Consider the following 25000-nt stretch of genomic DNA (forward strand, 5'->3'; position numbering starts at 1 on the left):
CGTCCCACCGTACAGCTCGATGACTTCATCATCTGGAACTGGCTTCAATCCCCTGTGTGAGGAAGAGGAGGACCAGGCATCAGACCAGAGGCAAGCAGTGTGGTCTAGTCTAGTAGTTAGAGCTGAGGGACTGGGAGGGAGGGAAGCAGTGTGGCCTAGTCTAGTGGGTAGGGCTGAGGGACTGGGAGAGAGAGAGAAGCAGTGTGGTCTAGTCTAGTGGTGAGGGCTGAGGGACTGGGAGGGAGGAAAGGAGTATGTTCTAGTCTAGTGGTGAGGGCTGAGGGACTAGGAGGGAGGGAAGGAGTTTGGTTAGAGCTGAGGGACTGGGAGAGCTAGTTTAGTCTTGCACACCCAGAACACGTACCTGTAAACTGTCCCCAACTGGATGTAATGAAAGGCATCAATTTTCATCAACAAACCCTAAAGGAAAAAAACAAACAAACAAGTGATCAGCTTACATTTTCCCCATTCCTGCCAAAACTATGAAAAAGGAACCTCTATTGTACCTGTCTAACAGCGGTCTTTTGTGTAAATAAGCGCTTGCAGTAAACTTGTCCTTCAAGACTAAGACTAAGTGCCCCTTCCCTTGTGTTCCACACAAACCAGTTGGCTGCATGTCAGAGTCACATCTACACACCTTGGGCGTTCGCTTTTCAAAAGGCGAGAGTCCAAACAGGTTTACCTTTTGGATATCGTAGTGCAGGCCTCTGGCAGCAAAATTGGGCACATAGTCATATTCCCGGAGGCCCTCAGGGTACTGTAAAGAAATCAAACAAATAAAACGATAAATAAAGCAGCACTTTCCCCACCTTCATTCCATGGGCTCAACAAGAGAGAGGTGTTTCCTGCAAGACTCTAACGCAAACAGGTACAGCAGTGTGAAAATGTATTAGAACATCCCATTGCTTCTGATGTGTTGATTTATTGTGCGTATGAAATCAAACCACCGAAACGGAGAAGCAACAGAGGCAAACTGGGGATTGTCTAATTTAATTCCTGACTTAACAGGGCACATGTGCAATTTGTTTAAAGTAAGCAAGTCATGTGCAGAAGTTAGAATTCTGCTAGGTTCTGAATTGGAAGTTTAGCTCTAATTGTTGTAAGGGTCGCGACCTGTTGAAAGTCATTGAAAGGCAGTGGGAGAACCTGTGATCTGTCATTGTGAGGTGTTTACGAAGGAACCCCTGCCATTTTAAAGAAACTGAATTATCCGGTTTGCCTCAACCATCAGATAAACACAGCAGTGAGGTTTAGAACATGTCTTCAGGCATCTTGCACTGTTAAGATAAGACACCTCCTTGATAAACAGCCACAGGCCCAACCTAATGAAGCTAAAGAAGTAAATTATGCTAGCCGCAACATTTATAGCTTTTGTTGGAAGGTAGATAAGTGTGGTAAGATTTTTAGAGTAGCAAGATACACAGTTAAAATCATGGCTGAGGGATTCATACACTCCCTGTTGAAAAAGTGAAACTCCTCAAGAGGAAATACACAACGCAGATAAGAAAATGGCTCATTTCTTTAACCTCCTCGTGCCCTGTGCTATTTTAACAGTTTTTATATATCTCGTGCCACTGTGTTAGTCTCGTCAAGGAAAATAAACTGGTGTACCCGTTAGCCGACCTGCACAGCATTCAAAATATGAAAACTTGTCTTTGAACTTACAGAAATGGTGTTCAACTGATAACAGAGAATTGAATTCTAGGACAAGGGAATCTTCTTTTAGTCTCCAACTCACAGTCTACTGCAAAAAGTAGCGGCTGTCCCTTTATGAAAGAGTATTGCTGGGGTCTCCAACCCTGGTCCTGGAGAGCTACTGGGGCTTCTGGTTTTCGTTTCAACTGCGCTTTCAGTTAATAACACCAATCTTTGACTTAATTAGTCAAGACTAACAGGTGTTCCAGATCTTTAGCCATGGAAGATACAAAGACACCTAGAAAACCTGCAGGACTGGGGCTCTCCAGGACCAGGGTTGGAGACCCCCAGGGTACAGAGTTGATTTTATGAGCAATTTCTGTACAAGTTATATATTTGTACAGCAAATTCAAAATTAAAGAAGGTGGGCTAGACAGAACTTGGATTAGGGATGTCAGAACCCAGACCCTTTAGGATTAAATACGTTGAAATATTTTAAAACTTAACACGTTGGGAATTTAAGCCATCATGATACACCCGTCAATAAAATGTAATTCCTTTTTCAAGGTATACTACAGCAGGTAGACAAGACTATGTGTGTGCAACATGTTCATTTAAAAGGGAACTATTGCCCATAACTAAGTTGAACTTACCAAGAGTTCAATAAATTCAACAGCAAGTGTTACAAGTAAATTCAGGACAATGAAAAAGACTTCTAGCCGAAAAATCGCTTGTTGTTGAAGTTTCCAAAAATCCTATTGTACAAAACGCTCCAGCCGACACTGGAACAGACATAACAGCGGTCAAACGTTTAGGGGAACCACACACCGCGTTTGAACTGCCCTACCTTGAAGTGCTGTATGAGGAAGTCTCTGGCCGTGTCGTAGATCATGGAGTGCAGAGCGTTGGAGTACAGAGCCAGGGTGTAGTCGTAGTCGAAGCCGTAGATGTCTACTTCATGCAGGTTGACCTCGTTGTTGGCGTAGATCGTGGCTGGGTTAAGCAGGCTGCAAACGCCCGGTGGAAGCAGGTCTGAAACAGACACACACACCTCAGTACAGCCACAAAGGCACAGCAAGACTTCAACTGAGGATTCACTTTGATTCGTTAGTGCTTGATTGGAAGACCAACAGTAAAACAAACCTGATGTCATTTAAGCTACTTGCTTTTAAAACTCAACTGAAGAGCTATTTTGTCTGCAATGTTTTCAGGTGGTTTTCATTCATTCCTAGTAGCTGACTGATCCCAAAACTTTGTCAGCAAACGATCCTGGCTGAGTATTACTATCATGACTTGACAATCCAGCTCTCTTCGTTTCCAGCTCTGTCCTCTGGTCCTGGTTTCTGTGTTTTAAGTGCTGGCTGGGGATAATCCGGTCAAGAGTTTAAACATTGGAGAGAAATACACGCGACCCCACCCATGCCAACACACACAGACAGATTACACTGGATTTTCCATTTCAAGACAATTCATTGAAGGGATCTGGTTCATTCTAATTTAAAAAGGCTTAATGAGCAGTGCAATGCTAGTGATCTGTAAATTAGGGTAAAGTCTGCTTTTAAAAGGGGTGCTTCTTGACTCATTTTTCAGGACTCTGTTGTTGGGGGGTGGGGAAGCGCTTATTCATCTTCTCAGCAGGGAGAGTGTTTTGGCCTTGGGGGTGGGTAGTTATTTGATTGCAGCCTCCCGCCCTCCTGAGCTGCAACTAATGGAAGGCATGTGTTCAAGAAACTTGAAAAGGGCAGCCAACAACAGGAAGCTGATCAAGTTACCCTGAATACTTCTCTTTGGCGTTACTGACCATTCGCTTTCCAGATGTTTAGAAATGTAACATCGAACATATTTAAAATGTTTTTAACCAAATCAGAAATATCAAAAGGAAGCCATACCTCGTCACGGAATTCATGTGTTTTACTGCAACATGTATTTGTGTGCCAGATTCTGCATTTCATTTAATTGAACGCAAAAGACTTAAATGATGACGAGACAACAAATTCTTTTTCACTTAGTGTTATATAAAATACCTAGATTTGCCCTTCCAATTGGACAAAAGTTAACCTAAATATTTATGTTAGCTTTAAAACTAACAACCCTACCCACAACAAAGGCTTGTCCCTTGTTAGCGCACCATTCTTCTCTGGGGAGGGGGGAGGGGGGGCACACACAACAACTAAATTTAAAGCACAGAACCTTTTTTTTAAATGCTCCCATTGTTTTAGATCCTTCTACTTCATCTTCCATGTATTTATAACTGTGTAAAAAAAAAAGTGCTTCCTGCCTTCTGTTCTAGACTCTACTCCGCTTCCATTTCTGCCCCCGAGTTCTTCTCTCTGTTTAATCTGAAGTCCCGTCTTGAGTTCACTATCTCTATATTAAAATTGCTCTTCCATATTGTAGAATAAATAGGAAGCAATTGAAGTTCAGTTGCTGTCTACCGTAACTGTCTATAGCAGGCTGTGTGGTCCAGTGGTTAAAGAAAGGGGTTTGTTACCTGGAGGTTCCAGGTTCAATCCCAGCTCAGCCACTGACTCACTCTGTGTGACCCTGAGCAAGTCACTTATCCTCCTTGTGCTCTGTTCTTCAGATGAGACGTGAAACAAACAAGGTCCTATTGTAAGTGACTCTGCAGCAGCAGTTGTGATGCATAGTTCAGCCCTAAGTCGCAAAAGCGTCTGCTAAATGACTAAATATTATTATTATTATTATTAATCAGTACTTGCTACCAGCTTATATATAAACTGTTTTTTGTGAACAGTTCAGTAAAGCCTGTATTCTATATTCAGGACTGTTTAGTTCAAGTGGATTATACAGTGCAAGCTTAGTGTTTGCAGGTTGATGGGCTGCATTAGAAGTGTTCTGCTGTATATTACACACTGTGTCGAGCAGTTCCCTGCAGAACAGCCATGTCAGCAATTGCAGCTGACCTGGCATGTGGCCTTGGTAGTGGGCAGAGAGGGAGAACGTGCGTGCATAAATGTGTGTGTCAGATCAATACATGTTGGTGGAAATCAACTCCCTACATCTCAAAAGGCTTGAGGCATGGAGAATGAACTGCTCCCTTCCTCCCTCCCTCATCCCCCTAAGAAAAAGGGTGCTCCCTCTAGTCCAGGGCAGGCTGAGGTGTGGAGACTGAACTGCTCCCTCCCTCACCCCCTTAACAGCAGCAGGCAGAGACATGCTTAACACAGCAAAGTCACCTCTCCACATCACAAGCTGCATTCACGTTTGTGTATTCCTCACAGTACACGTGCCTCCCTTAGTTACAGAGTCACAGGCACTAGTCTGATGTGAGTAGCTTGATGACACAGCACTTCTCTGAAGAGATGGAGACACACCCTGTCTACAGCACAGAGACCCTGAGAGATGCAACACGTTTTGATAATTGTGCACAACTTGCATTGCAAAAACTTTTAACCTCAAAACGTGTGTGTTTTGAAATGTTTGTAGCTAAACAGGAAATCCAATATAAGAACTTCTTCAGTTAGGATCTTCCCCTTTTAACTACTCTAACAATTACAACTATTAATATAGAGTAAAAATACTCGGCTGGACACACAGTGCTAGCTGAACACACACACACCATGCAGATGTCAAACATTTCAACTTAATTCTCAGCCTGTATGTTCAGTTATTTTGAGCTAGCAAAGTACTCCTTGTGCCACATAAAACCAATCATTGTGTGGTGATCTACTCTTAGCAATATATTGTTTATTTAACCTTTTAATCAAAATTAAATAGTTTCAATTTAAAATGTGGTTAAAATCACTGTAGTTGCCTACATAAGTTGCATTAAATATGTATTTCAACTTGGAGAAAGAGTTGTTTGACTAGAAAACAAAAATTAAAATCAAGGCCATTGGTAATTTAACATCAAGACTAAAGCATTGGTTTCACATGAATACAATATACATTTTTGAGGCAATCTTAAGAAAGGCGAAGCTTTGTACTTAAACAGATTTGAAAAAATAAACACTGGGTCCAAAGCACCGCTCTGATCCAAGAAAGCAATCTGAGCTAGCAAACAAAAAAAAAAAAATGCACACTACCTATTCATCTTGTTTGGACAACTCCTTTGTTTACTTTGCAAGCTTTTGTACCCGACGGCTGGGCTACATTCTCGCTACCACCAGACAGGAGTTTTTGACCCCAACGAATTAGCCAAGCGACACTTTTTAACTTGTTTACGTTCATTCGCTTCATAAGTATAATCAGTTTGTGCTTCCGCCTCACTATTAGTATTGTCACCTGGTGAAGACAGACTTGGGTAATTAATATACAGTATTATCTAATGCGCTTCACCAAATTAATTATCCACAAGTGTACACTGGGAAATATATATTATAATTTATATTAAATATATATATATTTTACTTGTTTGAATAATAATGTATTTTTATATTTTTTTTTTTTTTTTTTTTTTTTTTATCTCTACAAGTAGTTGGCAATTGTCAACCCTAACTAATACTTCAAGCGCACCACAGAAACCAGGATGAGGCACACAGTTGGAGATGAAGTAGAGATAGACTTAGGACAGAGGGAAGGAGACACTTCACACAGAGTGGGAGGGGATGGAATGGGTTACCTAGTCATGTTGATGAAGGAGACACTTCTTCACACAGAGAGTGGTGAGGGGATGGAATGGGCTACCTAATCATGTTGTTGAGGCAGAATCACTAGTAGGATCCTTTGCCAACTTGATCCTTTGCCAACCTTTGCCATCCTTTGTCAATAGCCTCCTCTCATTCATAAATGTTATTTTCTTCAGTTATTTGCTTATGGTAAATTACACACTGTGTTACACTGGTTCAAACGACCTGCTTATCTAGTAAAAAGATAACAGGAGCTGCATCTGTTTTGAAGCACGGTACTGCACATGTATTGACTGGACAGATGGTACTTAAGTATGTTATGGTATGTATTTTTGTAGAGGGTGACATTGTCAAAAACTATTTTTTAAACATTATAACATGTTTACATTTCCCCGATATTTTCTTAGCTTGACAGATTTCCGCTTTAAGCAAAGAAAAACACGGGGACAAATAAAAAGTATATTTAATTACTAAAATCTATTCCAAATTTAAGTAAAACACGGTTACAGGCTGCCACTCGCTTTGGGTGCTGATGTTTTAAAAGTGAATGACCCGACAATGACGCTATGGAAAAGAAAAAATAAATACAGAATAGCATTAATCATTCAAATATTAAAATACGTCTCGACCACAGCATATCTTCGAGCTTCAATGAATCTTGTTTTCGACACAGAAAAAAAAAGTCAGAGCGTGTTGACACGTGAACAATAACCAACGCCAACGTTTTAATTTAAAAACTAAATGAGGGGCCATGCGTCGTATACCACTGACACTGTTTAGTGGCACGGTGCATTTTGACCGACCAACTTGTTTGAAAAATATAAAAGACAACGAGGTGAATGAAATGCAGGCGACGTTTACACGTATTTAAAATCATCAATCTTCTCAGCACAAAGACGCCAATCATATGCAACATGTCTTTGTCAAGGGATTTGTGTATTTATAAAACCAATACTTTATACGTTGTGTTTGTACCCGAGTTGAACAAACAACGTGCGAAACGGTACATAATGCTATTCTACTAATAGTATCGTGTAATTAATAAAATTAACCAAATACAGAATTTAAGACTGGTATTTAAAAAAAAAAAATAATAATAATAATAATAATAATACGTAAGTCACATACCGTGCACAAGCCGTTTCATTTCATTATAGCGTGCCCACAAGAACGTCTTGGAGTCCACTTTCGCAGCGGCGGAGGAATACGACCTTCCCGGCACCGGCACCGAATCTTTCCCTCCAAGTTGGTGCCTGTGGGTCTGGGGAGCCGGGGTGGGCGTACCGACCACTGCAGCGGGGTTCGGTACCGGGGTGCCAGCATTTTTCTTGCAACACTTTTTGCCTGTCTCGTCCAACCCGTTTGAGTTTGAAGCGACAGAACCACATGCAAAGGCGTGCAGTTTTGCAGACTTCCAAAGCGGCCGCTTCTGCCACATCAGGCTGCTCAGTTTTTTGCAAGCCATTTTTTTCTTTCTTTATTTGTTTGTTTGTTTAAAAAATGTCTTTGCACTGAGATTTAATTTTGCTGTGTTTTATTTATAAAGTCGAGCACATCTGCTTAATCCGACCGCTCCCCAACTAGAACAATGATTTGATGCTGCAGTTTGGAAAACAACATTTTAACACGAGATTCACAAAGTAAGGGGACGGGCGCTCTCTGGTCGATAGCTCCCTAGACCAATCAGATTCGCGTAACAGTTGATCGATGTACCGAACTCCCAATAATTGCCACAAGACTCTCACCGCAACCAGACAGGATTTTCTGGGCGGGGTTCTAAAGGAGCTTGTTTACCAGCTTCTCTGTCCAATAGCCAGTGAGAGCTCTATCCTTCTTTGATTCTGATTGGGTATTTGAACTTTAGTACATTTGCATAAGTCCTGCCCAACCTTGTACGTGCCTGGTTTTGGGTGCGGAGTTCCCGCTTACAAGAAGAGCAGAACGTGAGTGGAGTGCACAAAAATAGATTAAAAAAAAAAAAAAAAAATCTGTAACCTAGTGATCACGTGTACGACCAACAGTTTTATGACATACATTGTATCTATACGACATGATAAACATTCTTAGATATATATTGTATTATAAGAATGTATAGCAATAGAAATGGAAACCAATCTAATAAACATACCAGTTTTTGACCTATTGTACTGTATTCATTCATTTTTTACCGAGCTTTCAAAGTTTTTGACTATTGTATGGTCAAAAACTGGATAACATGACATATATATATATATAAAAATGGCTCTTGATATATATATATATATATATATATATATATATATATGTGTGTGTGTGTGTGTGTGTGTGTGTGTGTGTGTGTGTGTGTTTTAAGGTACAACAATTAATTAATATAGACGCTAAAACCAGTTTACAATTTTACCAATATCTCGCTTTTTAAATATTTTGCGCACAATAACACATACTTTGTGTTTGTTTTAATTATTACACGTGAGGTTTGTTGGGGAGGAGGGTCTGCGTTCTTGCTCAAAGCAGCCAGCTCCCCAATGTTCAGTATGTTCAGTAATGTTCAGTATGTTTTAACATGCCTTTGTCACGGGAACGTGGGGGTACAATGATAATGAAATAAAAAGAGTAAACCAAGCTTATTAAATCTAATTCAAGTTATACCTTGTTATCAATTAAAAAAGTAGCCCCAATTTTATCTTTCTTTTGTTTTCAATAGCATTAAGTGATTCTTTCTGCAATTACTACAATACTAGCCCCCACACACCCTTTACTGATGTACCACTTTAGATCACTTTTGTATTGCTGTAATACAAAAACACAGGTTGGCTGAAATTGCCAACAATAGGCAGTGCAGCTAGAACTGGATAACAGCTCCTGGACTCACAGCCAAAGAAAGCCACAACATACACACACAAAATAAAATACAAAATAAATAATGGAATTTGAAGCGATTTACTCTCTGAGCTCAATTGAAGAGTTTTTTTTTTCTTTTCTGCACCATGTAAAGTCAATGTAGCCTTCAAAATAACAGCAGATGCTTTAAACCCACAACACATGGAACTATAAAGCCGAGTTAATGAGGGTTAACCTTCAAGGTTGTTTCGTTTGCTCAATGCAGAATTTAAGTTTGAGTAGATTAGGAATGACTGAAAAGGTTTATCAGAATGAGTTGGTCTAAGATGTCTGCGTGTACATAAGAACTTTTATCACTGAGAGGTCATTCAGCCCATCAATGATTGTCCTGTTTCTAGTCACTAATTGATCTCAAATGTTTGTCAAGTAGAGTCTCATGATTCTGCCTCAAAAGCATGACTAGGTAACCTATTCCATCCCCTCACCACTCTCTGAATAAAGAAGTGTCTCCTTCAGCAACATGACTAGGTGACCCATTCCATCCCCTCACCACTCTCTGTGTGAAGAAGGGTCTCCTTCAGCAACATGACTAGGTGACCCATTCCATCCCCTCACCACTCTGTGTGACGTTTCTCCTTCAGCAACATGACTAGGTAACCCATTCCACCCCCTCCCCATTCTGTGTGAAGAAGTGTCTCCTTCCCTCTGTCCTAAATCTACCTCCATTTCCTGCTGTGTCTTCTGGTCCTGGTTTCTGTGTTGTTCTTATAGTAGCAGACTGCACCCAACTACCTCCAGACACTCATCTCTCCCTACACCCCCACTCGATCTCTAGAAGACTGGCTGCAGTAGAATACTGGCTGTATCTCCTCTACGCTCCCCTGCTTCCAGAGCCCGCTTCTTCTCCACCCTCGCCCCTCAGTGGTGAAGCGACCGGCCCATGGATCTCAGGACTGTCCAGTCCCTGACCACCTACCGGCGCCTCCTCAAGACGCACCTCTTCAGACAACACCTGGAAAATTCAGCTCTTCCCTTCTGGACAATATAGCACTCTGCCTTTAATGTACTTATCTGCTTCCTATTTTACTGTATTTAATCCTGCACTTAACCCAATATGTAGTATCTTGTATTTCACCTGCACTCGTATCTAACCCTGATGTATCTATCAACACTGTTATCTGCTCTTGAACTGCCCCGATATCAAATTACACTGTGTTTTGTATTCGCTCTATTAGGACTGAAGTCATTGCATTCTGTATCTTGCTCTTGATTGTACTGTAATTCTTGAGATGTATTTTTTGTATACAGCTGTATGCCACCCTGGATAAGGGAGTCTGCTAATAAATAAATAAATAAATAAAAGTATTGTTTAAAGGTTAACCATGTCAATTAAGCCTTTGATCAAATCCCTCCCGATTCTTCTTTGTTCTGATATATATATATATACATATGTATATATATATATATATATATATATATATATATATATATATATATATATATATATATATATATATATTTGTTCTTTGTTGTACGTGTGTGTGTGTGTTTGCAAATGTATTTTATTCTATTTCAGATATGGTTTGGCTGCATTTGCCATGCTGTATAAAATATACGCTACCCTGTGATGAATATATAAACTACACACTACCCTGTGATGAATATTGCATATTAAAAAAGTCTTACTTCTAATGTACTTCCAGTGCAGTCTTCAGTTGGTTAATCGACAATAAGTGTTAAAACGTTTGGCAAACAACAAATGATTGTTTCCCCACTTATTAAATACTCGGGTATCTCTGAATAGACAACCGTCTCCTCTAGAAAATATACTCTTTAATATTTTAATGAGAAAGACGTCTCTAAAGTAGAACGGTCCCCGAAATGTTCTCATTTCTCTAGGAAAGCAGCACACTAGAGATGAGGAGTTTCATTCATACTACTTGTTCACTGAATAGACAATGATCTCCTCTTTAAAAAGAAATACTAAATACCCGGTATTTAGTAAGCAAGGGGTTTGAGTGAGGAAACATGGCAATGCAATCCCCACACCTAGTCTTGCTGTTTCTAAATTCTTGAATTCACACAATTCTTGGGTTTTCACACATTCGACATACGCTATTCAGAATCAGACCACAGTGTTAGCTAATGTAGAAAAAACAGGACTTGCTTCCCTGTTCAAATGTGCTACCAGTGAGCACATCTGTATGTTTTCAGAATAATAATTAAAAAAACGAAAAATAATAAAATGTTTCCTTTTATTTTGTCTTCTTTGCGACGTTAGCCTCACCCTTTGGTGAATATAGATATTCTAGACGTTCTAGAATCAAGCTCTTTCTAGACCTTTTAGAATCGCATTCAGGATTAGTTCAACGATTGTTTAAACCAATGGTGCTAAAATAAATAGACTTTGGTTTACCTAACCTACGGTAACAGGTGTCTGTGCCAGACTAAAACTGAAGCGCCTCTCACAGTCAAAGCAACACAGACGGTTGGAAAAAAGCAGGAAAAATGACCTTCAAATGAATAAAGCGGCATGGGGTCCAATGCACACGGAAACATACTGATGTAGAAGTAGGCAGGTTCTGCAAATATGTCCCATGCTAGTTATAATAAAAGGGGAAATATTTCCTTTGTTGTTGTCACTTGTAGGCAAAGTTCTCATCTCATCACCCGTCAATATGAATTGGAATATGAACAGCATTTATAATGGGCCAATTGGTGCATGAATGCATCTGCCCCAATACTTTTTGGAGGGCTGCTGTAGAGGTTGAAGCAGTAAATTCTTGAGGAAAGTGCTGGTAACCATTTCAACAAACAGCCCTAGACTGTCAAGCAGTTCTGCGTGGTGTAACGTAGCACTTGTACACAGGTGGTGGTGTGTGCTTTTAGTCAAAACTGCTTCAAACCGCATTCCTCGATTTGTTTTGTGCTTACCTGTGTTTGTTTTGTGTTTACCTGTGTTTGCCGTTCACAAAATTCCAGACCTATCAGGGATTAAGAAGGATTAGGTATCCAAGACACTGTGCAAAACCCGTGGCATGCTTTTAAACCTGTGTGTTTACAAGCTGCTACTATCAAATAGGAATTAATGCATGAAGAGCTTCTTGTCTAATCACCTGGACTCCAAAAGCGATTGAGAAAGTTTTGAAATCAATCAGCTGCTAGGAACCAGATGGGCTCTGGTGGTTCAGTTAGCCTCCTTTCTTTCATATATTTTCTTGGGGCACATGCAATGCCGTTGCGGCTGCCACCACACTAGCTGTTTTGGAACGGTAGTTGTATCAGCTGAGCTTGCAGCCTGCATAACCATCTGATCAAATCGAAAAACAACAAATCTGCCCAAGGGTTATTAAGAAACATATCGTTGTTTGGAAACGTCAGTCAGAAATTGCGAAAACGCATAAACGTGCATCATACCGCACCACAAAAAACGTTGCATTTGTAACAGTGGCACTGGAACAATTTTTAAAGCGGGGGGTGTGTGTGTGTGTGTGTGTGTGTGTGTGTGCTGAAATCCATTCAACAAAACTGTAACCCCTGTATATGATGGAACCCATGCAAAGCTAAGGGGTGCTGCCGCACCCCCAGCACCCCTAGTTCCAGCTCCCTTGATTTGTAACGGCAATTTCAATAAATACAGCTGCTGTTTGAATTGTAATTATAATTATACTTGACCCTAGGGCTTTACATTCTTTTCCTGATCCCAACAGATAACAAGAAAGTCAGTGGTCTGCAGGAGTTGAAAACGAGACCGTCTTCAAAACACTCCAGTTATGAACTTGATGTGACCCAAAAATATGCTCATTACATACTATACCCTCTAAGGTGTGTGTGTGTGTGTGTGTGTGTGTGTGTGTATATATAACACTACCTCGCTTGTATTACAAAGGACTGGGCAGATTATCTTGCATTGAATAGTCATTGCGTTATTAGACAGCGATACTTTTATTTTAAATAGGAAGAACTCTGATAACTAGAACATTTAAAACAAGATTTGCATTATGACAGAGTAGAGAGAAAACCACAAATGTAACACTGAGACGCGAGCAACAGGAGACAGCAGCGACGTGAGGTACGTTTGGAATGCCTTCCAGATTGACAGATCGCGCTGAGGTCGTGCTCTATTGCTCGTGTTTTTGAGCGTGTGTTTCCCATAATAACAGCCAGAGCACAGAAAATATGAACTGGAAGGGCACAGTAAAAAAAAAAAAAAAAAAAAAAAAAATATATATATATATATGTTGCTCGTCATTTATTATAATCTTATATCATATAGACAGGGTCATGTGAACAGATTAACCGGTGTTAGCAGAAGACCCGGTGGTGACCGAGACAAAAAGTAATAATATTTAAAATTATGGTCCTGATTGCGCTGTTAATAAATTGTTAGTAAAAAAAAAAAAAAAGCAAACAGAATGCTAGGATTTGAAGCCTCACAAAATTCCAGTGTTGAGGCTGTATAATGCTCTGGATTCTGCACTTGGAATACCTTGTCCAGTTCTGGTCACCATGACACCAAAGAGACAGTGTGACCCTGGAGAGAGTCCAGCAACGAGCAACCAGACTAATCCCAGCAGGGCTTAAGGGAATGAGCTAAAAAAAAGAACAAGAATTAGACGGGTGTTCAGTCTTTAAAATCTTAAAAGGAGTTGACATAGTAAAACCAAACCAGACTCCGGACAGAAGGAAGGAGACACTTCATACAAAGAGTGGTGAGGGGATGGAATGGGTTACCTAGTCATGTTGCTGAAGGAGACTCTTCTTCACACAGAGAGGGGTGAGGGGATGGAATGGGTTACCTATTCATGTTGCTGAAGGAGACACTTCTTCACACAGAGAGTGGGGAGGAGATGGAATGGGTTACCTAGTCATGTTGCTGAAGGAGACACTTCTTCACACAGAGAGTGGTGAGGGGATGGAATGGGTTACCTAGTCATGTTGCTGAAGGAGACACTTCTTCACACAGAGAGTGGTGAGGGGATGGAATGGGTTACCTAGTCATGTTGCTGAAGGAGACACTTCTTCACACAGAGAGTGGTGAGGGGATGGAATGGGTTACCTAGTCATGTTGCTGAAGGAGACACTTCTTCACACAGAGAGTGGTGAGGGGATGGAATGGGTTACCTAGTCATGTTGCTGAAGGAGACACTTCTTCACACAGAGAGTGGGGAGGGGATGGAATGGGTTACCTAGTCATGTTGCTGAAGGAGATTCTTCTTCACACAGTGGTGAGGGGATGGATTGGGTTACCTAGTCATGCTGTTTATACTGATTTACTGGGATCTTCTCAGACCTGACTTGACAAAGTTCTAAGATCAACAGCTGCTGGGAACCGGACGAGCGCAGATGGGCCAAATGGTCTCTTCTCATTCATACATTTTCTTATGTTCTTATGCAAGAACATAAAAACAGTCTTAAGAGAACTTTACCAGGCACATTATTTGAGTAGTTGAAGCAAACCACTCCAAACTGGGCACAGTAACTAAACAAAACAATTACGTTAAGTTATTTACTCTTTTTTTGGGAGAGGTCACTCAGGGAAAAAAAAAATAACAACAACTAAACGGGAAGATGTGTCATTTTTGGCTCTCTTTATAGATCAGTAATCACACTGACTGCGGGAACTTTCCTGGAAGTAAATTACGCGATTCCCAGGATAAATCTGATAACTGCACAAATGCTTAAACAAACTAATATGTACAGCTGAGCTTTTTAGATATAAAACCATGTATTGTATCTTTAAAATGTTATACAGCTGTCAGTTACCAGACATTTTAAGGGTAAAAAGATCTGCTGAGAAAATGTCAACTGCCTGAAAAGCAGCTATTTGTTACTGTAAAGTGCAATGTAATAAGTTACTGTAACTAGTTACAAGCACTTTGAAAGTGTAACAGATTACTTTTTAAAGGTAACTTCCCTAACATTGTTTATGTATTACTACTATACGGACGGGGTTGTCAGGCGTCCGTTTTCAGTTTTTTTTTTTTTTTTTTTTTTTTTTTTTTTTTTTTGTTAAAATCGTCCGGGTTTTGCTGTTTTGTTTTCACATTTCTTATAATTACCAAACTGTAGCCCTGTGCTCAGCCAAGTGACAGCAGTCATTTATTATACACATTTTTTAAAAAATAATCTTGTTTAATATTTTCATTATGTGTTCAATAGTACATATTCTATTTAACTTCTTGGACTATTCCTAGTTTATTATTACTATTATATATTTTTTGGAAGTGCTACCAGCTAAGTTAGACCCGATTGTGTTTTTATTAACACTGACATATTTATAACTGAATCTCTCTCTCTCTCTCTCTCTCTCTCTATATATATATATATATCTGTTGAGTAAAAGAATGTAAATGGCTCCACCTAGTGAGGAACGGACGTCAGCGCAAGCACGTACATGCTCACATTAAACTAGCCAGCTGACATCAGCTCCAGGCTGGAATGCTGCTCATTTGCATGAGGTTTTAGATCTTTTTTGGTGGTGGGGTGTTAATTTGACACCCAAATAGTCTTCACACCTGCATGCCTGCCTCCCCAGCCTGGGGCAGTTCCACAGTTTTGCTAAATTAAAACATTTCACTGGCCTTAGGGATAAAGCAGATGTTACCACTATGTTTTGTTGCAACTCTATTTTTAAACACAGCTATAGTCCTCAGTGGAAGGACTTAAAATGCCTGGCCACTGGATAAGGAGCTGTATCTAACATCAGACTGGGTCATTGTTTGCCTTGATCATAGCTGACGTAACATGGGCTCTACATTAAGGTGCTGAAAGGTGTCTTGAGAGACTTGTTCAGTCTTTAATACAGAGGCACGTGACCTGGGGATTACAGTAGCCATGGAAGTCTCAGTCATCCTCAAACTATTCCCAATTCTGGCTCTGTGGACGTCTTGAAAGTACATCTGTTCAGCCTTGTTGGGTGGATTTGATCCAGAACAAGCTTTAGCAAAACTGCAGCATTCATCCAGGGACCCAGGGTAAATAATAATATCTATTTTTAAATAGAGCCTTTCATAGTAGATCACTGTCAAAGCGCTTTACATAGGTAGGCTGTGAACTGTGCATTATATGCAGTGACTTGCAAAAGGCCAACTCATCCACAGGATGGAGCACAGGGTCACACACAGCGAGTCAGTCAGTTGGAGCTGATTTGAACCAGTGACCTTCTGGTTACAAACCTGGGACTATAACCACTGGACCACACTGCCTCCCAGGCGAGCAAGCTCCAATACCAGGGTGATGCCAAATTCAATTGGGTACAGGTCCTAATAAAAGTGGCTAGACGGTGTATGTTGTTTAAGTGTCATAAAAGGCAATCAACTAAAAACATGACATTCAAGGTAACTTATTCCATACCCTCGCCACAGCTGTCTGTAAAGAAGTGTCTCCGATACTCTGAGTCTGTGTCCTCTGGTATGTCACTATTTCAAAGACTTTGTAAAAGGAGATGTATCAAAATGCTTTCTGATTGAAACATTTGTTTATCAATTTAGTTCATAAACAGTTTACAAGCTCAGAATAAAAACCATCCTAAACCAGTAACAAAAAAAATAAAATCAGATAATATTCCTAATACCATACAGTAGCACAAGAAAATATTCAGCCTATTACTGTAACTTAGGTTTGGTTTATTATGCATCTAACTCATTCCCACATAAAAGGCCAGTATTGAAGATTAAGAAGAAATAATTAAATACAAGAATACTCCAATACATATAAAATACAGTAGTGCATGCAGCATACAGCCCTTTGTCTCCATCTAATGGTTTGGTTGAATTGCACTCCCCAATGCAGTTTCAATTACAATCCCTCAGCACAAACACCAAAAGGACACCGCATGTAGCTGGTCAAAACAGAGGAGGATCTTCATATTCAAAGGAAGTTTTGTACTGTCAGAGGAAGGGAGTGTACTGCATTAAAAAGAACGCAAGCAAACAGATTGACTAGCAAAGGGTTTTATTGACAATGTTCTCATGGAAAGAAAATGTGATAACAGGATGAGATTTCAACTGTGAACACAACAATATAACCTTCCAGCACAACTCTAAACATAGTGTTTTTTTAAATATACATCTTTTCATATTTCATATACTCCTGTACATTTACAAAATGAAATCTAGGTGGTGCGTGGTGGGGGGGGTTGAGAGGAATAGTTATAAATTGGCCAAAAAAAAAATAAAATAAAATAAAAAATGTAGCCTTCTGAGATCTGTAGCCATGCTAAGACAGTACTACCAGTTTAAAAATCACCAGTGTCTTGTAAAAGAGGAAATTAGAGGAATTCAGTCTATGTAAAGCCACAGATTATACAGTTTTACATGCTTGGGAAAAACATTGCTTGAAAAGTCAACGATGGAAATAAGACTCCGACTGCATAGCAGTTTCACTGATTCCAGGTTTTACTAAGAGTGTATAGGTGTGTCTGATTAAACTCCTGGTAAAACCAGGATCAAACTGCTTTTCAAATGGGTCTTCTTTCTATCCCTGGAAAAGCTTTAAGCTCCAGGTTAAACTGAAGCTGTTTCTACTGCCCAGTGTTCCCATTCTTGGGTGCATGTCGAGATGAGTTTTGCCAAGCACTGTGCTCTTGAGAATAATAATTTCCACCGACAGTAAGAATCAAACTGGTCGTTTATGCAAAAGTTAGAAATCCTAAAAGAAACCTAATAAACACAATGACAATGAAGACTGTGAAAATATCTCCTAGTCTAAACATTTGTTATTTGCTTTATTACATTTATCTTTGTCATTATAAATACACAAGTGAGCATTTACTGGTTGGATTGAACACTGATAGCTCAAGATAGTTTTTTCCTATTATGACCTTTAAACTTTCTTTAAAAAAAAGTATGTTTTGGACCGTGCCCTGAAAATGCTTTAGTACCCATTCTCCACACTACGACCTGAATGAACATGCTTGTAGATGGAGGGGAGGGCAGCACGTGAGAATGGGGTTGAGAACAGGTTTGTGGCAGTGGAAATGCAGCTTTAGGGTTAGGTTTAGGTTTAACCTTCAAACGTTATCAGTAGTCTGCAAAGCATACTGCACCTACCTCCACTATGGAAATAAAGTGGTTAAAATGGTAGTTACAATCTGGCTTTAAAAAAAAAAAAAAAAAAACATTTCAAGTTTTTCTTTTTGCTTTTAAAAACAAAAGTGAATAAAATACAAAATATAATTTGTTAGTTATACAATCCCCCCCCCCCCCCCCCCCCAACAGTTACATTTATAAAACATACATAAGGCACGTTGTAATGGAGTTTGCAACTTGATGACTTTGTATATATATTTTTAATAATAAAAATTGCAGTTTTCAAGTGGTTTGAGTGTATGTGGCATGATTTTAACTGCCAGTGTCCCACAATCCAGGCCAGTTTTACACTAAAATATATAATCAGTTACATTCTCCTTCTGCAACAGTATGAGATTATAAACACATTGACATAACTACTTGATAGAGCTGATCTTTTAAACTGTGGTTTAAAATATCATTTAAATAGGGGATTTTAAATGAAGCACACAAAAAAAAGTTATTGTAAATGTAACAGTTGGTGATCATTTCTTTGTTTTATCTAAATCATTTTTAGATCAATTGACCCTTATTTAAAATCAGGCTGATTAGATTAGTTCTAAGTCCCCCAAATAAGTTTAGAGGCTGTAAGTTTCACAATTGTGGTGATGCAGTGAGCTGTAAAAAGCCATCGTGTGCTTCTGTAACCCAATTCCTATATGGATACTCACTTCAAAAAGATATGCAATGGTAGATTGTGTGGGTGGCATTGAATCACCAGATAGGAACAGCTATCCACTAAAGTAAACTATTTGCCATCATTGTAAACTAGAACCAACATTTACACTGTTCAATTAAAACATTATAAATTGTAAGACAAAAAAAGGGTCATAGTTTTGTCAATGTATTAGTGCAAAATCCTTAAAATGGAACATTTTCCAATTTTGAAGCATCATTTGTTTTGTTTATTCAATATTCAGGACAGCGTTGCAGTACTTGGATTTGTCATTAAGTTTTCAGTGGGAACGAGGGATGAATTAATTCTTTGTCCAGTTATTTTAGAAATGAGGAGGAGGAAGAAGACAGAGAGCACGGTGTCAGCGTCTGTGACAAAACTGAATTCCAAGGACAGAAAATCGGCTTCAGTGGAACATCGTGGAAGGTTCTTTTTCAGATGGTTTCATCGCTGAAAAAAAAAACAAAACAAAACATGAAAAATTAGTACTCCATATAGGGATGACAGACACATTAACAGAAGTGTCCTAAAAATCCATACACAGACTGTCCATTTCATCAGAAACCAACACAAAAAGTCACTGATTATAAAATTTTACCTGACATTCAAGATACAGGGCCTCAAATGTGCTGTTTTGAAACATGATGAGATCTGGTACTACACTAGGTTGAAGACATCTCTGTTTGCAAGCCATGCATCCAGATGGTGTTACACCTGTTTGTCCATTTCATTTGAAATTGTTCTCAACCCTTCAATGGATTATTTCCTGTCATTAAACCAACCAGCTGCTTCTGCTGTTGCCTGGCATGCCTTTATACTTTGACCCAGAACACTGTTGGGGTGAAAGGATCTAGGCAGTGCAAGTGTAACAGATGACATGACAAAAAAAAAAAAAAAAAAAAAGGTTTAGAAACTGAGAACTTTCTTTAACCTATGCAATAACACGTCATGTTTTGAACAGAAAATACATGGTTTGAGCCTAATGTAGCTAAAAAAAAGAGTAAAACAAGATTTATGAAATTTTGTTAGCTAAAATTACTCTAACTGTACTCCATGACATTATAAGAGGACAGAAGTATATAATTAAATAAATACAGTAAGCAGAAACAGAAGACACACACCTCAACCTGAATAGCCAGCCTCTTCTAACTTTTACTACTTTTGTACCTACATATAATAAAAGCAAACCACACTTTCATAAGAGGGACACTTCATACAAGGATTTATAACAAACCTAACCTCGCAAGCTTATATAAAATGGCATAAGATCATGGGATCAAATCACACTGTTATTACATACAAGTCAATACTTTTCTGTTATTTATTCTATAAATTGTAGACCTCTTTATATGTGTGGTCAAACATTGCACACAACTCAAGTACAATATTATAAATTATGCACAGTCCCAAACTCTAAGCAGTCATTGCCAGGAATCCTGAGCAAGACAGATGTATCCAAATAAAAAGTCTATTACTATAAAATCTAGGACAGACCATTTTTGGTTAATTTGCTTATAAAGAAAATCATTTCTAGGCGAACAACAAAGAGCAGGCAGCTGGACAAACATAAAATGAATCCCCATGAAGACAAACACACGCAAAGCAATTCTGCTGCCGTCTTTAGATGGCAGAAGGCTTTATGCAGTCAGTTGATTTATTGAGAATAAATTGGACTAGTGGAAACGCTTGTCATTGAATGTAATACTTTTCAGTATTTCCAAATTGTCACTATTGAGTGTAACAGTTTAATAGAGGACATATTTTATGCATAATTTCATACGATGGTCGTATTGCAACCTCCCTAAGAGCAGTGTGTCAAACGATGCTTAATTTAATATTTTGCTTATCTTATTGTATTTCTTTAATATTCACCCCAAAGCGTATTGAAATGAACACTACACCACTAATATAATTCATTACAAGTCAAAACCAGTGTTAAATTAAGAAGAATGGATCTGACTGACAGTGTCAATGTTACACTAAGACTGTCACCACAACACATGGTTAAATGAACAAATTTCCACCCCTAGTTCTACATGGTGGTTAATGGTTAGAATAGGATATGAGAATGGCAATAAATGCCTTATCCCCAGTCAGTCTGCAATAACAACATTTGGTACTGCATTAGAGAAGGATAATACATATTACACATGCAGCATTAAACCAGTAAACTACACAATTAGATAACTCATTATCTTTAACTAAAGGAACTTTGGTATGAACTGGCATCAATTGTTATCAATGAAAGTAACACGGGCCGAGGTATAAAACTTGAATGTACAGTACTGATTAAATCTAAAATTTGGGAGCTGGTCAAGAAAAAAAAAATAATGCAGATAGATCAATAAAAAGTGCTGGCTATAAATCTAGAAGAACCAGGAGAAATAAGAGATACTGTAGTGTGTGACTATGTATATATATATTATATATATAACATATATATATATATATATATATATATATATATATATATATATATATATATATATATACATACATACACACATACACACACACTTAATATATATGACACACACATTTTTTTTTCTTATCTATCTAACACTGCAGCACATTGGTAACAGCATGTCTTAAGCGAGCCGACTGTTCTCCCAGGGAAGTTAACTGTCCTATTTATACAGATACAGGTAGTATTCTTTCCTCTGAAAGGGATGACTGTGCGTCTAGTTGTGGAGCTACAGGGTCTAGCGGGGAGCCTGGTTCTTACTGGGCTGGCTCGGGGGCTGCGGTAGTGCCTGACTGGGCTGGCTCTGGGGCTGCGGGAGGATCGGACGGGCTTTCCGCGGCTCCGTCGAGGGCTGGCTCCAGGGTGAGGGGTCTCCAGATCCTCCAGTCTCTGGGTCAGGCCCAGTTTCTGCTGGATGGCCATGCGCAGCAGCGAGTTCAGTGTCTTCTTCTCGTCCTCGGCGGCCGCTAGCTGCCGCTGCATCTGGTCCAGCTGGGTCACGTACTGGTCACACCTGCAGGGAGGAGAATGGGAAGGTCAGACTAGCTTGCAAAGGAATTGAAGCTCAGCTAGTACAAGGAGCAAAGGACAGGATGGTTAGAAAAGTCAGCTGGGTACTTTCAATTACTGCCATCAGCAATGATTTAAAAACTCCTGGATGACATAATTATGGAGTATGGTACCCACCCTGCCTGGCTGTTTGGACAAGACAATAGACCAGAAAGTGAGAAGTGAAAGCATGTTTAGCACAAGGGTGGTATAACACACTAGATGCCCTTCTGTGACACTGGAACTCGCTTTGACAGTAGATACAAGTAAATCTCTATCCAATGAACCGTCAGAAAGTTAACTAAATTAATGTCCTTGTGGAAGGGGTGTGGGTAATTCACTGACCAGGAGACAGATAGGTGTATTTGGGAAACACCACACAGGTGCCCAGTTTTATTTTAGACCGGCTCTTTTTTTTTTGTATTTTTCTCTCCGGCAGAGGGCACTGTTGACCGTGGGCTGCCTATCAACGATGATAGACAGCACCACGGAAATACCACAGCTGGTACACGAACCGCAAATGCACTCGCAGGTGCTCAAAGAAATAATAATGAAAACAGAAGGCGAAAAGAACAAGGGAAAATAAAACAGTAATAAAACTACAAATAAAAGGTGCTGCACTCGGCAGCGTTATCCCGGTCGCCGCTACCCGCACGACCCGGATCACCGTCCTACTCTCTCGGCTATCTCGCCTGCTCTTTCACAATACGCCGGTGTCTGCCCAAGGGTTCCCCGCTCTCTCTCTCTGTCTCGCTGATTCCCGGTCCCGAATCAAAGTGTCCGCACCCTTAGCGCGTCTAAGTGGGCAGCACTGAGGAAACAACAGAGCGTTATTTTATAGGACCGACAATCACCCAAGACCCGCCTCTCGGCCATTCAGAGAGGGGGAAAGTCCACACACACACTTTCCCACCTCCCCGTGTCACTGCCATGACTCACAGGCGGTTGTTGGGCGACTGCCGCCCTCTTCCTGCAGCCCGTGAACACGCCAGCAGAGTCAGCACAGATCTCTCCCTGTTACAGTCCTGTTCACAAGTCATCCAGTTTGAGTGCTTTGCTACATAATGCGGTTCCATGACAATTTTATATTAAACATATCCTGCACTAAAAAGGTGCCACAGGAAATGAATTACAGTGTGCTAAGAGGGTTAAGACAGGCGTGCGATTAATGTGCATTAAAAAGAATTAAATCTCCCAAAAAACTGACACGGCACCATTTCAATAAATGCAGTGGACATGAGAAGGAAACTGGGAGCCTAGCATCTTATTACACATTTGTGTTGCTGTCCTTTTTGCATTTAATTTAAATTCCCTGCGTATGTAACACAGAATTCTCTCAAATACTTAGCTACTGTAGGTATACAATGCAATATGTGACAAAACAAAAAAAGTGTATATTATATTTATATATATATATATATATATATATATATATATACACACACACACACACACACACACAAAGCACTGCTGTTTAAATTATGACAATATATACAATGAGGGCTAATCAACTAGTAGACTTCATATAGATACAGAAAGTATGGGAGAGCTTTTCAAAGATGTAGTACCTCACAGATCATGTTCAGTTTTGAACTGTAATAGGATTCCTGTTAACTACTTTCCTCCACAGCTCACTAATCTTCCTTGGTTAAGCAGGCCTTGTTGGCACTCCAGTTTTACATTCCTTAATGGTTGTTAAATCAAGCCTACTTCCTTATGGAACCAAAATAGAAATGTGAAACAATAGTCGTCGTCTTCATCTTCTTCAACCTGTAACCCATTTTTTAAAAATCTGTATGGGACTCCAGTGCCAGGAGTTATATATATATTTTTTTCTTTGAAATCTGTCCAATAACCAAACAACTTGGAGTGTTGAATCTTGGATATGTGCAAAGATTCTGATGGTTGCAATTTTCCACTCTACATTGTCAACTTTTGATTTTACTCTGGAGAATATCAATACCAGCAGCTGATGCTACCAGCAATAACTACCTAATGCAAACTGCCCTGTTTCCGTTTTCCATCTTATCAAGTATGAACTTGGATAGACCAGTGGATTTATTACAATTTTATTACAATTATCACATTCACTTTGGACTGTCATTACTCTTTTCAGTAAAACAAAATCTGCAGCTCAACCCATCTATTCACAGAGCAATTGCATCAGGAGGTTTTGTCTGGGACTCTTCTCTGTATTAGGACATTGTCCTAATGGGTTTAAACAACAGTAAAAAAATTAAAAAAAGCTTTTAGGACAGCTCTATCACCAGGAGACTTTTCTTTGAAAAAGTTATATTGCTCATCATATGATATATCTTTTTAGTTTTTATTGTTACGGATATTGGGTGTCCAGAAAAGGAAAAATAAAGAAAGCTGGGTGTGAGCATGTTTATAACCAGGTAAAATGATCCTCCTATTACTACTCTGTTCACAGCCAGGTGGAAAGCCAACATTAAAAACAGTGATTGTTCTGGGATAAATGACAAATGAATGTTCCTCCAATGAGAACAATTAAGAAATAACACAGCAAGTTACTTGGGGTGTAGATTATAATTTTGTATACGGCCCCACAGAATCACTGTTCTGTCCACAGTAAACTTCAGGGTGTAGACAGCCTTGGCCTTTCCATCTGAGGTCGTCATTTCAACTATTTCTAACTAGACCCCCTACAGCAGTCCCCTGTAATCTTGTAATGCCAACATAAATATGTGCTGTATAACTTCTTTTAGACTGATGTCCTTCTGAAAGTAAAGTAGTCGTAGTATTTTGAGAATCCATTTTCTTTTTGTATTTCTTGGTAGGTTATAGTATTTATGAAGAAATCAAACTTGTTAGGCTCAGAATGTACCACTTCCACCTCTAGTAAAGCACAGCAATGCTTTCCTTTAAAATGAATAAATGCATATTTGCTTTTGCCCAATACACAACAACCTGAAAAGAATTAACTACCCTGTCCAGGAACCTGTAGCAAGGGTTAACTGTACACCAAGGCAGGCATGATCTGATGGAGTGGAAGTAGAGGGTGTAACCCAATTATATCTCATATTGTGTAACTTCTGAAACCCAGCCTGCTGGCACACAAGTCTGATTATCCCAGCAGACTGGTCCCCAAAAAACACTGATTAACATGGAACTGAAACATCATTGGAGGAAACATGCATGGGAAAGGGGAGGCGAGGCGAGTGTAGATAAATAA

At 39.5% G+C, this 25000-nt stretch overlaps 2 protein-coding genes across 2 annotated transcripts in view; both read right to left on the reverse strand.

The window, feature by feature from the left end:
* Window positions 1–8219: 8219 nt before the first annotated feature.
* The window catches only part of LOC121307826 (filamin-A-like), a 39798-nt gene continuing 23017 nt past the window's right edge, over window positions 8220–25000 (reverse strand). The window contains exons 28-29 of the mRNA XM_041240110.1: window positions 8718–8723; window positions 8220–8244 (exon numbers count right to left, since the gene is read on the reverse strand). Of these exons, the coding sequence (XP_041096044.1) occupies window positions 8220–8244; window positions 8718–8723 (31 nt within the window). The remainder of the gene's footprint in view (window positions 8245–8717; window positions 8724–25000) is intronic.
* On the reverse strand, window positions 18258–21898 carry LOC121307849 (protein bicaudal D homolog 1-like). The gene is made up of 2 exons (XM_041240146.1): window positions 21517–21898; window positions 18258–19241 (listed from the first exon to the last, which is right to left on the reverse strand). The coding sequence occupies exons 1-2, from the start codon at window positions 21736–21738 to the stop codon at window positions 19236–19238; spliced, it is 228 nt and encodes a 75-aa protein (XP_041096080.1). The 5' UTR covers window positions 21739–21898; the 3' UTR covers window positions 18258–19235.

This window comes from Polyodon spathula, chromosome 59, assembly GCF_017654505.1.
Source record: "Polyodon spathula isolate WHYD16114869_AA chromosome 59, ASM1765450v1, whole genome shotgun sequence".
Lineage (NCBI taxonomy): Eukaryota > Metazoa > Chordata > Actinopteri > Acipenseriformes > Polyodontidae > Polyodon > Polyodon spathula.